This window comes from Molothrus aeneus, chromosome 12 (genome assembly GCF_037042795.1).
Source record: "Molothrus aeneus isolate 106 chromosome 12, BPBGC_Maene_1.0, whole genome shotgun sequence".
Classification (NCBI taxonomy): domain Eukaryota; kingdom Metazoa; phylum Chordata; class Aves; order Passeriformes; family Icteridae; genus Molothrus; species Molothrus aeneus.
In genome coordinates, this window is record NC_089657.1 from 12,164,931 (window position 1) to 12,181,853 (window position 16,923).

A 16,923-nucleotide genomic window follows, 5' to 3' on the forward strand; every position below is an offset into this window, starting at 1 on the left:
TTGTTTTTAACATGCACATTTTAATGAAGCAAACATTTCTATTTAATAAGTTATAAGATACAATTTTACAATCCTGCATTTTATTCCAGTTTATTTTGTTTTTACTTTCTAGTTTACAATGTAGTGAGCATTTCACATTAAGGCACTAAAAAAGCACAGTAAAAAAAACCCCAACCTTCCTTTTTTTGCCAATAACTGTGCTGGAGAGCAGTACATCCACATGTAATTAGAGAACTGTAAGCATGAACTTCTCCCAAGGGACAGTGACATATCAACAGGTTTTCAACAAATCCTACCTTCTCCAAACTGCAGAGTTTGAGCTCATCAGGAGAGTTTACTAAAGCCCCAGCAGCTGGCAGCAATTCAGATATGCACCTGGGAAGTAGTATGGAGTAATCCGGGACAAACAGACAAGTTACAAGGAAGTTTCCACTCCCTAACCCTCAGCAGCAACGCCTGTTGCAGCACAAAGGGGGTTTCAGGAGAGGTGAGTTTGCTTCAGGCATATCCTTGGACTGAGATACAATAAAACACCTTGCACCAAAGAGGGGTTTGTTCATTGGTATTGCTATTACTGCTAACTTCACAGACCTACCCTGTGTCCCATTGCAGATGTGGGTCCCATTCCCAGGATGGCTCCTTTGCCTCATCTCAGACAATGGCCTGCCCTGCAGCCTCCAGGGAAACCAGTGGTCATCTTCTCAACACACCTTGGTGCTCTGGACTGCAGTGACTCTGGGCCACACAGGTGACAGCCATGCCTGGCTTGGCAAGTTCAGGGGCTTTACTTAACCCAGCCAACCCAGGGCTTGTTCTTAAATCAAAAAGAGTGTGGGGGGGTTACCTGTAAAGTTGAAGAAACATCACCAGCATCCCAAGCTCATTAAAAACCGCATTACTAGCATAATGGCCAAAAAGCTATCTGTCTCTAGAGTTACAAAGCGTTAACATAGAGAGGCTGAAAGCTTACAGGAAGTAATTTTCAATCTGCTTTTGGTTTGCTATAAAAGATAGACTTTTTCTAAATGTAAACCATTGGCAAAGCATTTTCAGAAACGTTTTAAATTTGAGTGGTAAAGCTACTTATAATAGCTTTTTATAATGTTAAGCGTTAAAATTGATCAAGTATACAAAGGCACCTACTATAGTACCAGTTTTACCTCATTTCTTTACAGAAAAGAATTTGAACTGGGGACAGCCGAAGTCATATTCCATAACTAAAATGTAAAGTCTCCAGTCAAATAAAATCAGTAGTTAAGATACCCAATTACAAAGACAAATTCCAGTTTTCAATTAACATCTAAAGTCTTTAACATCCGCAAGGGAAATTAGTGTCTAGTCATCCACATGATTCTCCAAACATTAACAGTGACCCGGACAGTTCTACAAAGGTACAATTTGATGAGATATTAAATAAATTGACATTAGGTTGGTAAGTAGGATAGAAGTGAAATGCTTGTAAAAAACAGTTAGAATTTATGTCTGACTATTGAAATGTGAGCCATGTGTATCTAGAGACTGCATTTTGCAACACGGCTGCACCCAGTACAGCTCTGCATCTGAGCTGCGAACGCAGAGAGCGCCCGACAGCGCGGTGTCTACGGAACGCTGACATGGAAGGGACTCCCAGGAATGTGCTCGTCACCCCACTTCACTGCCAGGACATAGTCCCCCCTTTCCTTGACAACATAAGCGACATTGTACTGATGGCTGCCCAAATGCTTGATGGACACCTCTTCACATGGTATTGTGGGTCCATGGACGCCAACTAAGAGCATGTTGGAACCTGTAGCAAAACACACAACTGTTAGTGACCCTGAGCTTAAACAAGGCAGCGTGGTTCTATCATAATATATTGGCTCTGTAACACATGGATTTTATTATTTTAATTCACAGAGTGGTAGCTGAGTTATACTCAGATTAATTTGGTATAAGAAAGAATTTTATATTAAAAAGCTTTCAGCCTCATGGAGGTGAGATTTTTATCTGTGCTATTTGCCAGACCTGACAGGTTACCACTAAGTAGAGCACAGGAGCTATCAATGCTGCTTGTGAAAACAAGCTGGTATTGCTTTACAAGTACTTCATCAGAAGCAATCATAGCAGGGGCCAGTGGACACAGCTGGCCTGTAATCCACCCACCACAGAGCTCCCAGACGGTGATGATGATGAGCATCAAAAGGTAACAGGAACACCGTGCATTATATGCTACAATGCACCACAAGGGTTGCTTAAGTTCAGCAACCTGTTTGTTCTCATGCCATAAACCCGCGGTTCTTTCAGGTGCACCTGGCTCAGACTAAGCCATTGGAGAGGAACTTTACGGCCTCTGTGTTAGGACTGACTTGGTGAGCACAGTATAGCATTCATCATTTTTCTTTAGTACCAGATCATTACCTCAAGCTCTGAATTTTAACTCTGCAAGCTGGTTTAGAGAAAAAAATGCTCAGCTAAACCACCGGTCCTGAACACCCATCTAGTTCCTGTATCCATACCTGCTTTGCTGCAGTCCACAGAGAAGGAGCTTTTCTGACCCACAAAAGCCTTTGAGAGTCCTGCTCCCCGGGAAACCACTTTGCTGGCATCCGAGGTGGATTTGGGAATGGCGCTATAGCAAGTTTCAGTGGATGACCTTGTCACTGACTCTACCAGGATGGAAGAGGTTTCGTTGGCACTGCCTGGACTAACCAGTCGCTGCCCTGGAAACAGAAAAGGTTTCTAACATTCAGATTTGCCCCATCTGAAAGGCATTCAGAAGGAGGTTTTAAAACCCTCCTAATGACTAGCATGCATTCTGCATCCAAAATGCATTTTTGGAGAGGAGCAATTTCCTACTTGGGTTTTTAAGCTGACATCTTCCAGCACTGCTGGCAACAATCCCATCCCAGAGCCCTCAAGTGGCTAAAGGACCACAGGAACTTCAGGATTCATTAAGCAAAGCGGGTTGCTTAAGAAGAGTTAATTGTGCTCCAATCACCAAATGCCAAAAATGACTTGAGTTGGCAGAAAAGCAGGTGCAATTTTGCAATAACCCATTTTGAAAGCAGAGCGTGTCCCAGCCTGGGGGAGTGCAGTCCTTGCCACCCTCTCCCGAGAACATCACCACGCTATGGGCACCACAAGAGGGTTTCACAAGCTCAGGGGGAGGGGTAGAGATGAGCTTCAGCCTGTGCTTAAACACAGTGCTGGAGAGAGAACAAGCTTCCTAAACCAGCCTTCCTGACTTCACCTAGGAGCCTCCCAGGCATTACTGACCTCTGGCTGGGTGATACCTGCACCAAAATGAGACCAAGAGAGGCAACACATGCTACAAGTGAGCAGGTTTCAGGCTTTGAGGGTGGGGGGAAATGGGTAAATAAGTCATACTTCCCTGCAACCCATGCAAGACCCTAGCACTAGATCAGGACTTAATACTACCCCATTAAGCTGTTTTACTCCTCATCACTGAGTCAAGCTGCCAAGCTCTGTGACTACTGCTTTTGTAGCTGCTCCTGAGACCCCTCATCGAGGCTTTGGAGGTGATGGGGAGAAATGTTTTTCTTCTCATGGTTTTGGGCATCTAGACTACAACATCACATTGTCTCGGGAGGATTTTTTGCTGAATGACATGACCTACTTCAGGCACAGAGTAAATACTAGTTAGCTTTTTACCTGTAACCTTTGCCTTGAAAGGGCTGCCCACTATGTGGTTAGGTCCACCATATTTAACTCCAATTAAATAGTTTCCTGGAGCCATGGGTGTGTACATGACTTTGTAACCTTCTGGAGTTTCCTGGCAGTCCATTTTCACCTTTGATGGCCCTTCAATTGTAACAGAGAGGGTACCTGGACCAGCCTTGGTCGTGTTAATGAAAAACTCCGACTGCAGTCCTAGAAAGACGTAGCACAGTGAGACACACTCTTCCTCACACCCGATGTTACACACGCAGCCTCAGGCATTAAACATGGGGTAATTCGGCACAAGATCAGTCTCCCAGGGCATCAGGCAGGGAGGGGCACCACATCCACCCCAGCAGCCCTGCTCAGGCCAGCCTCAAATGGAGCTCTGCACTCCTGGCAGCCTCCCCAGCTTCATCCTGGCTCCCTCCTCCAGTTAGGTGGTGTGACTGTGTGGGAGAAGGGGTCATGACAGCCCTTCAGGACTCAAATGGAAGTAATTTGGTATCAAAAAACTGGCTTAGAGAGAAAACAAGAGCTTTTCTGCTGGGCATCAGAGTCCACACCCACACAGCTCCAGCATGGCTAAGTTTGGGAGAGCTCAGAGCTGTCTCGCTGCCTGGACTGCAAATCAGCAGTGAAGAGCCCACAAGAAAGCAGGAAGGACAAGGGGCAGGAGATGGCCTGGAGGAGATGTGTGTTTGAACTGCTCGGCAACAGCACTCCAAGCAGTTTGTGGAAACAAAAGCTTGTTTAATTACAGCATCTGGTTAACACAGCTGAATTATTGCTGCTAATACTAAGCCAATGACACAATGCCAGCAACACAAGAAAAAATTAAGTAAGGCTTTCAGCCCCCAAATAATTTACTGTCAGACTCTGGCCTCAAATATTTATGATTTTTGGGCTGTTGCATGAGACACTGTTGAGGAGGAATAAAGTGCTCAGGCACACTCAAAACCAGGATGGCCATGGGAAAGTTTACTGCTGCTGCAATGGAAGCACGAAGACGTGGGAATAAACTCAGGGGAAGTTTCTAGCCTCCCCACAAAAGAGGCTGCTGTGTCGCAATGCTGGAAGAGCCCAGCTCCCACAGAGGATTATGCCATTTTCCAGAGCTCCAGCAGCCCATCCCCCTGGCACCACCAGCTGGGAGGCCAGGCATCAGCCTGCAATGCCCTGCTCAACTGGAGAGAAGTTAATTCTCAAAGCCAGCAAGCTTCACAGCTTTGCACTAAGAGTTCTTGCTCGGAGGCACTGCTCTCTGCTGTGCCCCAGATGAAGGCTTGCATTGTTGGAGGCTGCAGACGCTCAGCCCTCCCAGGGGGATGGTTCAGGTGCTCAGCCACTCAAACCCCTACACTGGGTCATTGTTCTGAAATGCTGCTCAGCAGCTCCCAGGGCACTGTGCTTTTGGCAGTGGCCAGGATTCAACAACAGGGCACAGAGCAGCTTTGGTGAAATTAAACAGTCTATTTAGATTAAAAACAGCCCCAAGCACCTTTATAGATGAAGAAATATTCCCCTGTCCCTGATGCATCACTGGCTGGTATTAATGAGTGCTTTTGTTTCCACCTATTAAAGGAGCTCAGGCTACATCTTTATTTTATAGAGTGTATCTACATGTTTCCAAAACCAACTGCTTGGCTCCTCCAGAACAGCAGAAGCTTTGACTGAATAACTGCAGTATTTTTTTTTTCACAGGGAGAAAAAAAGGTATGAGATGGAATCCACAGGAGACAGCAGTGGATAGACAAAACGAACTAGCTATTCCCTTACAGGACAAAAGGAGAAAAAATAATAATTTTACTCTGCTATTTACCTGTGTGTGTGGCCTGAGCAAGAACACAAATAAATCAAAGTGCATACCCTGGAATGTTTTTGTACTTACTAAGGCCACAAATCACAGAAATGAAAAAACAAACCCTAAACCCTACATTCTTGAGTTGAGAACTATCAGATGAAGCAGCCACAGCAGACAACAAGGTGCCAGATTTCCAAGAAGAGACTGTTCATGCTGCATCTGGAGCATGAATAGCACACTACCAACAGAACAACCCACCTTCTCCCTATGGTTTAAATATCATACTGCATTTCACTTGAGATTTCTTAGAGGTGCAAGCACCAAAGGGAAGCTAACAGGGATGGTAACACCCTCATACCCATTTAATTAACACAAGTTAAACAAGATTCCTTCATCTCTAGACAGCCAACTTAGACATCGTGTTCATGTGTGGAAGGGAGCCAGAGCATCTCTGGAGCTCGAGGGACCACCGACATGGAGCTAAGCTAACCAGCAGAGCTGTAGCCCAGCTGCTAACCAGCAGTTCAGTGAATGCGTGTTGCAGTTGCTGATTTACATACGTTTTAAGTTTGTTAAGGCTCAGTATAGGCTGCAGACTTGTGAGTGATGGTTATAAGACATGACGAGCATGCTAGAAAGCAAAATTAGCCTGCACTCAGGTCAGCAGAGAATGTGGGTTAGTTCAGCTGCCTTAGCAGGTGAAATAATGTAAAAGTAGGCCTAGAATAGGTTCTGTACGTCCCCAAGGCCAAGTGCAAGCAGTCTGCAGGAGAAGGGTTACCCGTGGTGCCGCTCTCCAGGCCGGATCCGTAGGCTGTGACGAGGGCGGGGTTGCCCGCCTGGCCGGGCTCGCCCACGCGCACCTTGAACGGGCTGCCCACCACGTGGCTGCCGTTGAACTTCACATCGATGGAGTGCACGCCGTTCTCGTGGGGGATGAACCGAACCGCGTATTTATCTGCAACACAGACAGAAGGGGCTCTGCTGAAAAAACAGAGGCAGCCATCCAACCATAAACCACCAATTAAACCCCACACAGGGCTGATCAGCAATCCGAGCTTCTGAAAGCCTTTGACATATTTTGGTCCCAGTTTAAATGAACTCAGCTACATGAGCTGCTAAACTCGTATTTGAGCAGGAAAAGGCTGTATTTCTCACAGCTTTTACAGCTTGTGTTTTCACCTTGTTGTCTAGGACCTGATTTCAACTGTCATCTAGTCTGAGGATTATTTGCCTCACTCATGCACTAAACACGAAAACTGAATCACAGCCCAATCTGTCGGCAGCTGAGGGAGAAGAAAAGCAGCTGGTCAGAGCAAGCCAAATCTTACCAGCCAGCTGAGTGTGCTGCTCTGACACCACACCTTTATCTAATGAAATAATTTAGCAATTTGCTGATATTTCACATTTTTGATTGTGTGTTAACTCAGAGGCGGGACTGATCTCCCCCAGCTGGACAGCTGCTGTTTGTTCATGGTACAGACCATAACTCATACAGACTTCAAGTGAAAAAGAAAAGCTCATTGCTGAAACAGGTGTTGAGCTTTCTGTAGTGTTTGCTTATAGACAGCTTCCATGACATTTCATGTGAAGGAGTGAGTGTGAGTTAAACATAAACTATTAGTCAACGACTGAAGCATAGCTTTGAGAAATAAACTTCTTCCCTGGTTAAATTCAACAACCACATCATATTTAATTTATTACTAATGTCACTGTACCTTCACTGGCAAGCCAAGACTTAAATACCTCTATCTTAAACAAGCTGGGGCTCAGTCAGTTCATGGAAAAACATGGACATAACCCTGACTGAACAGCTCTTGACACCAAAAGGTCATTTTCCAAGCAGCATGCTCATCCTTGGGACACACTATTCATAAGCCAGAGGAACTGAATTCTCTATGTGACAGCATGTGTGCTTTGGAGGTCATGCAATTGCTCTGATCATCACCAAGCAGTGCTCACCTGGCTCCAGCTCAGACACATGGCACTCTTCGACAGCTCCGGAGGGGCTGTGGACTTTAGCATCAATCTTGCCCTTTGCCCCGTTCAGCCTTATAGCAAAGGATGCTGGCTGATTAACTTTTAATCCAGACTCCTGAGAACGCAACAGTCAGATTATCAAATTCAAACTTTTGTTTCAGACAGCACAAGATTTGTGGCAGGGAAATAACCACTTCAGCATGAGGGTTTTTTGATTTTAACAAAAGGCATAAAGTTGTGACTTGCATTAACTCTCAAATCAGACACTCTCTCCCTCTTAGGGGGTGGCTGATTCAGGAGTCACCCACGTTGGCTAGGCTGACTTTTCCCATGGTAAAAGACTGTTTTTGGAAGCCAGACAATTATGCCACATCAAAGAGAGGCAGGTTTACAATACTAGTCACCCATTGTCACTGAGGTCAGTCCTTGGTATTCAGGCACTTGACTTAAAGGATGCTTAAGCTATAGCTCCATTTTTCAGCTCATTCATTCATTCCAGATTCATTCAGGGAAAAGCCTCTGATAATCCAAATGTCTGAAAGAGTAATACGCATGTTTATATTTGCCACAAGAGGCTGCATTTAGAACGCCACCACAAGATGTCTCAAACATAAGAAAGTAATTTAAAACATGAAACCAGATGTTGTGCTGTCAGGCCATTGGTGGAAGGTGAGACAGCTCCACAGCTCCACATCTGAGCCACAGTGGTCCTCGACCAGCACAGCCCATGCAGCTATGCAGCAGTAATATCTCACTCTTAACATACTTTACCTCATTTTGTTTTCAACTAAATCCTGAAGAGGGAAATAAATGCAACTGAGTAGAACTGAGGTACAATGTATAAACAAGTCCCTGATGTGGGTTTAGTGGAGGCTGATGCTGCACAATGGACTCCATTACAGAATACTCAGCTTTATCTGCCTCTCCAGGACTTAACTGAAGTGAGTATTCCTGTCAAAGAGTCTTTAAATGAAACACAAGGCAAACATCAATACCACAGTGACTAATTAACGCCCTTGTAACTCCTCGTTAGAAAAGATACTACCGGATCAGGCTGTCATGGTTCATTTACACAGCCGAGGTGGAGAATTCCTGCAGCCCAGGCAAACTCCTGGGGATCACAGCTGGGACATAACCAAAAAAAGCTTTAACTGAAGTACTAATCACCACTCAAGGAGGACTGAGGTACAGTATATTTAGACACAGATTCTCAGTCTCACATCCAAGCTTCTGGCTTTGGAGATTTCAGTCAGGCCTTTAATGTTACTTGTATTTTAATGCCTGTAACCACACACATACACAAATTACATGGTGAGGTTACCAGATGAGCCCAGACCAGCTACAAAGCTGTGATTCATTCTGAGGTTCACTACCTTTCATGAATCATCTGAGCTGTGACTCTGTGGTTTTGTGGCATCAGCCAGACCTAATCTGTACCCTGACCTCATGGTGGGGCCACCTCTGTCTGCCTGGCCAGGCTGCAGTGATGCCCCAGCTATGCAGCCCTGTGCTACCTCACCCATGGAAATGCAGCTCCTCATGCATGTGCCAAATGAGGAACTTGGTACCAGCATGATCACTGGTGGTTCCCCTCTAAACTTCAGCTCTCCTTGTCCTTCCCCTAGCTAATGGCATGGGAAACATGGCTCCTCCGATGCTATTTCTGGAGCCTCTTATTCCTAACTCCCCAGTGTTATCACTTTTAACACACTCAATTGAGCCTTCTGCCTCCGAACTCTGGCTAAGCCAGAGTTACCCAGGGGCCAGCTGCCAAAAATCTCTCTGGCTGCAAGCTGAGCTTGACAACAAGCACCAACCAAGACAAGGCTATTACTTAGAAGAAAGGACAACCATTTTGGTTTTGGAGAACAAGGACGAAATCAGTCTCTGTGGTAAGTTGTAGAGATGTTTCCTTATGTCTCACCTGAAGACTAGTGACAGTGAGCCTGCGAGCATCATCGGAGGGGGCGATGACAGGAACCAGGTAAGGGCTTTCAGGAATGTGCTCATCATTGAACTTTATGGACACCTCATAGTTGCCTGCAGAGAGAAGAGAAGCAGTGAGTGTTCTTAGTTTCTTTGAAAGTCACAATCAGTGCTGTTTCCATGTGATTTGGTCTCAGTACATACCTGGCTCTTGAACTATATATGATGCACCGCAAGATCCATCTTTATGGTCATCAAAGGTGATTTCTGCTTTACTTGGGCCTTCTACAGCAATAGACAGTCCTCCAGCTCCAGCTTCCCGTGTCCATATGCTGAATTCAGCTGTTGAAGCACATGAGAGCAAACACAAGGATAAGTTTGCTGCTGCTGCTGGGTTGCAGCTTCCTCCTGACAGACTGCAAAGTTCCCCACTTGAACATATTTGAAGAATGGTAGCTCATGCCATCATCCCAGGAGATAGTGCTCAGCAGTTTCAGAGGCTCCTGTTAGCCCAAACACTGCACTGCAGACCTGCACCCAGCAGATTCTGGAGCCCACTGAGAGCAGAGGACTCACCTGGAACACCTGTCTCTGCACGCTCCAGCCCCGGGCCTCCAGCTCTCACTTTATGGGCTCCTCCCTCGCCCAGTGGCCCCACGGTGAACTGGAAGGGGCTGCCTGGCACTGGCTGCCCTTTGTATTTGACATCCACAGTGTGGACCCCCATTTCTTGTGGCACAAAGCGGACACAGTAGGTGTTTTTGTCACACTCTACAATTTCAGCATCAAAGTTTCTCCCAGAGGGACTGGTTACCTGAGCTGTCATATCAGCACAATCAATTTCTAGCAAGAGAATAAAAAAATGCAGATTAGAAAGTGATAAAGGGTTTTGGAAGCAGGACCTGAGCTCAAGTGATTACTCAGTACAAATAACAGAAGAGGCACACAGCTACCTGTGTGCTTCTGAGCAGAAAACCTGGCCAGCTGCAGCTTCCCAGGTGCTACAGAGGCAGATGAAGTGGCTGGATAAGTGCAGCCAGCTAAGCCTGGCCTACATGATTCACAGTTTCCAGACAGCAGTACAAACATTTAACAGCCAACATGATCTCAAAACCCTGGAGCTAAAGTGAGCTGTGCAGCCCATTCTCCAGCCTGCTGTACACAGAATAAATTAAGGCCTCACCAGTATTTATTTTTTCATGTGTTGATCACGGTTATGCTTACTTTTAACTGTTTGAAAAGACACATTACCAGTGTTTCTTCCCTAAGCTATGTTAATATGAGGATGTCCTTACAAAACTTAAGTTTGTATTTTCCCTTTCTCAAGTACCCCATGCTATACAAGAGCAAGTTGTGGTTTTGGGGATAAGGATGTTGTTGCTTACCTGGGATTTTTAGGTTCAGATCACATATGCTTCCTACTGTTGCAACAGAAGGAGCCCGTCTTGTTCGTGTGATGCTCTCCTTAACTCTTCCTTCACCACTTATCTTCACACTGAATGGGCTGCCTGTAAGTATCACAGCAAGTCATTCCTCCTCTGCTTATTACACACAACACTGGGGCAGAAATGAAAACTTCCTCTGACTTGTAGGAGATTACAGGGGAACTTTTATGCCCAACTAAAAGTCAGGCCCAAGTCAAATACATGCATGTAAGCAGAACAGTTTTGGATGCTTGCTGCCTGGGGAGAACCTCCTCAAATCTTTGGGACTTATGGTCCAAGCCAGATCACACAGCCCACCCACAGTTCCAGAGCACTGGTCAGCCAGATAAGACTTCTGTTGTACTAATCAAAAATTTCCCCAACACTTCTGCTTACCTGGAATATGTTCATCTGCAAATTTAGTGGACACAATGTACACACCAGGCACAGTTGGAAAATAGGACACTTTGCAAGTTCCATCTTCTAGATCTTCCGTTTGGATCTCTACCTTGCTGGGTCCTTCAACTGCCAGTGAGATCCCACCATAACCTACAATATAGATAAGTTAGCCTCAGATTCCCAAAGCTCTGCTCTAAATCTGACATAAAATAGTCCAAAGCTATAGCAGGTGGCAGTTGGTAGGTTTGTATCATAATGGGCACATGGGAGTTGCACAATGCCTTAATGGCACTTCTGTACTCCTAATCAGTCAGAGGCACAGCATGCATTCAGCTCCTAAAATTCTCAGACTATATCCCTTTTTTTAAAAATAATGTTGAAAAGTTATCTACCAAGCTAAAAAGTTATCCAAGGCTCCACATTAAACTAACAGGGAAATAACTATCTTCCTCATTTCCTTCTTGCAATACCAAGTGATACTAGAGCCAGCACCACCTCAGTGACAGTCCCTATTGGTTGTAACAAAGACATGGGCCAGGACCTTACAAAGCATATTCTAAAATAGCACAGTCTGTGGTTAATAACTGACAGCAATGACTGTGCTTAATGGCAGCTGCTGCTTTGCAGCCTGTGACCTGGTGGCTGCATGCTGAGGGAGGCAGTGCTCTTGTGTACAGTCAATATACACCTCATGGTCCCTTTGTGAGGGCACTAACCAGCATCTCTCGTGTCTACAATGAAGTCACACATTTCAAAGGTTCGTCCTTCTACCAAGCCACGTCCAAAAACTCTTGCCCGCCTGGCATCCCCGATCTCAGACTGGACCACCATGATTGTCACAGGGCTGTTTGGTACATGGCTCCCATTTTTCTTGATGCTAACCAGATGTTCTCCTACTTCCCGTGGAATAAATGAGATGCCTACAAAGCAGAGAAATGTGAGAAATTTATTGGTTTTATTCATGTTATACTTGATTTATATGTCTTAATCACACCAAGAAATGAAATACTGGAAGAGCAGTCTCTTTACTCATGTTGAAGTGTTGCTCTCAAGTAGACCACAAGACCATTCATATATGCTGACAAAACCCACTTCAATTGCAACCTGGCACGTCACATGCAAGCGAAAACAACAAGAGGCCACTCTTCATACTTTTCTGTCTTTGGACAACTGTAGCAAACACTATCAACTACTTGGTTCAACAACACTCTTCTAGGAAGGAGCACAGAGTCAGTCATTTTACAAAGCAAAGCAAACTGGAGTAAAGACTATCACAGTAATCTCTCCGATCTTACCAATGTGGTTATTGGGCAGCCTCTTCAGAAGACAAGGCTCATCACGACCAGATGGGGCTTTAATGCTGGCTGTTAGGAGACTGAGATCAGTCTCATTGATATCCAACATGAAGTCAGCAGCAGAACCAAGCTTAACCTGAGACCGTCTTCTGTTATCATCTGAATACATAAAGAGAAATGAGTCACAAAACATTACAAGGTTAAGTGCAGAAGAAGTCAGAGGACTTCAAATTCCTGCCACAAACCAGGTTCCCCATGGTATCAGGGGTTAATTTTTAATATGAAGTGCTTCTAGAAGTTTAAACTTTATACCTGTGATCTTGGCTGTGAATGGACTGCCTGGAATGTGTTTGTCATTGTATTTTACCAGGATGCTGTAGTTCCCAGGTAGAGTAGGCAGGTATGTGACTGTGCACGTCCCATCTTTGTTATCAATGCAGCTGATCTCTGCTTTTGAAGGCCCTTCAATAGCCAAGTCCAGCCCACCTAGGAAAAAAGTAGAGTGGCACTTCTGTAAATCTTTGTGAACACAGGTCCAAAGATTTGGTTCAAAGAGAAATATCCAGTGCCTGGTACTGAAAATGGAGCTTAAATGTGTGTTTTCAAAGGACAGCAGCAAAACCAGCTCAGACCAGCCCACTAAGGCCGCAGTTCTATTCAGTCTTTAGATTTCCCAGAAAGTGATTCCACACCCAGTCATCATCCCCTAGATTTAAGCTGCTTTCAGTTTATTTTTAACTGAACAAATAATTTGCACCCAGTACCACAGGGTACATACATCTACTGCTCTCAGAAAGAGATAATAAACCAGTTTTTACAGCAAGTTACAGCCTGATATTTGCGTAAGTCATTTGTGCAACAACACAGAGATTCATAGTTGGACAGATGAATGTAAGTCAAAGCCAATGTGCATTACACTACCAAAAAGTTCCTTGTTTAGGGTAGGATAGGTTTCAAGAACTGACTTACCCTCTCCTGCATCTTCTGTGACAATGGTGAAAGTTGCTGGTTTATTTGCAATCCCATAGATGAGGCCAGGCCCATAAGCAGACACACTGCCACTGTTGGGGTAATTGACATAGAACTGCAGAGGGCTCTCTAAAGGGGATAAAAACCAAAAAGAAGCACTTTTAAGGATGAGTGGTCTGGACTACAAGAACTGATACCCATGTTCCTGCACACCCTTCTCATTATGTGCTATCTGAAAAACCTTACTGTGACTGTAATGCATTTAAAAACCAAATAAACCTCCATTTCCAACCTCAAAAGACACTTTTCCACAATTTGTGCCACATCCAGTCGTGGAAGAGTGAGTGTTACTCTAGTTACCAGAGATAAGCTTAAATGATGTTGTAAAGGGTCTTGTTCACTGCAAGTTTATTTTTAGCACATTCAATCAGAACATGACTCAGAAGCAGGCTTTCAGTTCAGGCACTGATTCTGAATTTTAGTAGCACAGAATTAGGAACTAGCACAGCACATTGTCTGACTCAATGAACCTGAACGAGCAAATTTGAAGGGTATCCAAGAATGCATTTGCCAGCCTCAGATTAGCTAAGCTGATGCACAAGAACAAAAAGCACAGTCACTAACAATCAATAATGGTTTCAAAAAAAGACACAGATAGCTCTTCAGTCCACAGTTAGATTTTGCAGCTGAGACAGTAAAAAGTTTGATTCATGACAACCTTCAAGAAAGAAACATTGTGGCACATCATCTCTCTATCCCAGCACAGGGTAATGGTGTTAGTGAACCAATACAGCAGACAGGTCAGCACTTAGAGGGGTGCTATATCCATAAAGTGCTGAAGAGACTGAAGCAGCACCACACAGCACTGAGCTCTGCACAAACAGAACCAGCAGTCCCTCTCAGGCAGTGCTGAAGGCATTTTGTCTCATATCTACACATCCCTCTACAGGTCTGCCCCTTTCTGCCCAGCCCCCCAAAGCCAGCATGCCTGGAGAACCACAGGGCAGCCACAGCCTCCAGGCGAGGCAGTGCTTCCACTGGGGAGCTGGGGAAGCAAGGACAAAAGAGAAATGGAATGAAATGCAGTGGTTTCTGTTTGTTAAGAAGCAGCCAGGAAGAAAGAAAGATTACAGCATATAATGCATGTGTGTTTTATTTTATTGCAATCAGATGGAAACAGTAACTATAGTATTTCAACCAATCAGTTCTACCCACAGTTTTGAGATTTTTTGCCAATGCAGTTTTAAGGATAAACACACACTGTAACCAGTAGTTTTGTTGAGCACCATGGCAGTAAATTTCAACCTGAAAAACTAGTAGTTAGAAAATTGTATGTTTCTTCTTCATAATAAAATGCCACAAAAGCTAGCTTTCCCAAAACCAAAATCCATTTTAAGCCTGACTGGTACTATTAAACCACAATGGAAGCTCATTTGTGCTGGCATTTACTCCTTTGCTTTAGTTCTTTCTGGACTGCTTGCAGAGAAAGGGCAGCTGAATGATAAAATATCCTGGGCAGATCTTTCCACAGCATGTATGACTTAGCTACAGAACCTCACCAGGGAGCAGCAGATGCATCAGCAGGACTCTGCCATCAGATCTGCATTGCCTGCTTTGTCAGACTTACCTGGGATGTGATTTCCCATGTACTTTATGTGCATTTCATGCAGCCCAACCTCAGTAGGAGCATATTTCACTGTTACTGTGCCATCTTTATTATCCACGATATCTGGTGTATCCATCTTTCCAGAGGGCATGTGTACTTCACCTACAAAAGGCCACCATGGGAGTTACAGAAGGAGAAGCTGCCTGCTTCCCCTCTCCCACCCACAGAGAATTGTCTAGCCATTTTAAACAAGCATTCTAAATTGTTAAATTCCTTACCCACAGGCACAAATAGGAGACTAATGGGAACACTAACCAGACATGTTTTCTACTTAAGCTACATGAATACAAGGCAGTGGTAGACATCTGGCAAACAGTCCTGTGACCTTACAAACTCTACAAGCAGGGCTGTTTGCTGCAGCCACAGAGCTTTTCACAGCAAGCTGCATAAAAAGCACTGATCTACCTCGTAGCAAGATGCTCCCTCTTCTGCTGCATTTTTGAAAAGGAAAGTTTGACTGTTCCTTCAAGCTAAGACAGGCCAGGGCTTGGGCTGGGATTGCTGAACTAGAGGGCAGAGGGGACACAGGTCTTGTGTGTAGGAGCTTAGTGCAACCAGGGTGCTACTGGAGCAATGCTCTCAGCTCCCAGACCTGTAGAAGAGGGGTCACCTGCTTTGGAGAAGGTATGTGTAATAGGAATGCAGAATTAACTGCTTTATAGCATCTGCAGAAAAGAAATAATGGAGCTTATCAAGGATGCATGTAGCTGCTCCCGAAGGGAAAAAGCATCAATAGGCCCTATAGTGCAGTAACTCACAGCCCAGCACTGAAGGCCACAGCAACACACTAAGAATCCCCTCACTTAACTTAAACCATTGAAGGGCCATATCCTACTCATCCTCAGCGGGTGCCACTCAATGTGAAATTAAACAGCTATATTGCTGGCAGGATACAAACCTCCCACACACATTGTGGTCTAGACCACCCAGTCTGTTAGCTGCAAATGGATAAACACACTAACAAAAAGCATGAATCTCCCTGAGAGGCACTCCAGGTACCTGTTATTTCTCCTTTCCTTACAGCAAATGGGATAACCATATCAAAGGGCCTGAACCCCATGCCGTTCATGTCTCCAACGGGGACATAAGCTTCTTCTGTAACCTAAAGCAAGCAAAAAGATGGGTCACTTCAAAAGGGCTGGTAGAGCCAAATGAGCACTGAGCAACTCCACTGCAAGCACAAGCAGAAGAGAGTGTGATTATTGCAGCCAGCCAAGGACTGGGCTCCACCAGAGCAGTGTCCGGCCAAGCTCTCCTTTACAACACCACACCGCAGAGCAGAGCAAATCAAACACGGCGCGGAATGGAAGACATGCTGGAAAAAAGGAAGAGATAAAAATGGAACACAAAGGGATGGAAGACAATGTAGTGCACACAAGACCCAAAGTGGCTCCATCTGAAAGGATTTAGTTGCTTAAGGCCTGGAAGAGAAAGTGATTTTTAAATGGGGCAGAATGATTGCAACACAAAATGGACAAAAGAAACAAGTTTCACAATGCGACTCTGAACTCAAGACACTGTGATTTTACTGGGAAAACAAAGCAGTGCACTCAGGGTGCTTTTGCCAACAGCAGACATTTCAGAAGTGGAAGCTGTGGGTGCAATGATCCTCTTCATGTTTACATGAGTTTATTTGGAGACTTCCTTCAAGCAGCAAAGAAAAAAAAAAGGTCTGGATCCCAAGAACAATTGAAACAATTGATGAAACAGAAAGAATGAACACAATGACCAGAGCAATCAAGCAGTCCCAAGAAGCAGGCTGTCATCTGAAATGGAACACAGATGGGGAGCTGAAAAATGTAA

At 44.8% G+C, this 16,923-nt stretch overlaps 1 protein-coding gene across 2 annotated transcripts in view; it reads right to left on the bottom strand.

The window, feature by feature from the left end:
* The window catches only part of FLNB (filamin B), a 71,014-nt gene continuing 54,091 nt past the window's right edge, over positions 1-16,923 (bottom strand). For both annotated transcript variants that reach the window (XM_066558442.1, XM_066558441.1), the window contains 16 exons: positions 16,120-16,222; positions 15,082-15,222; positions 13,455-13,583; positions 12,798-12,971; positions 12,486-12,644; positions 11,907-12,110; positions 11,188-11,340; positions 10,753-10,875; positions 9,944-10,210; positions 9,572-9,709; positions 9,366-9,481; positions 7,424-7,556; positions 6,243-6,419; positions 3,652-3,870; positions 2,496-2,699; positions 1-1,786 (listed from right to left, as the gene is read on the bottom strand). In XM_066558442.1, the coding sequence (XP_066414539.1) occupies positions 1,599-1,786; positions 2,496-2,699; positions 3,652-3,870; positions 6,243-6,419; positions 7,424-7,556; positions 9,366-9,481; positions 9,572-9,709; positions 9,944-10,210; positions 10,753-10,875; positions 11,188-11,340; positions 11,907-12,110; positions 12,486-12,644; positions 12,798-12,971; positions 13,455-13,583; positions 15,082-15,222; positions 16,120-16,222 (2,628 nt within the window). In that variant the 3' untranslated portion in view covers positions 1-1,598. The remainder of the gene's footprint in view (positions 1,787-2,495; positions 2,700-3,651; positions 3,871-6,242; positions 6,420-7,423; positions 7,557-9,365; positions 9,482-9,571; positions 9,710-9,943; positions 10,211-10,752; positions 10,876-11,187; positions 11,341-11,906; positions 12,111-12,485; positions 12,645-12,797; positions 12,972-13,454; positions 13,584-15,081; positions 15,223-16,119; positions 16,223-16,923) is intronic.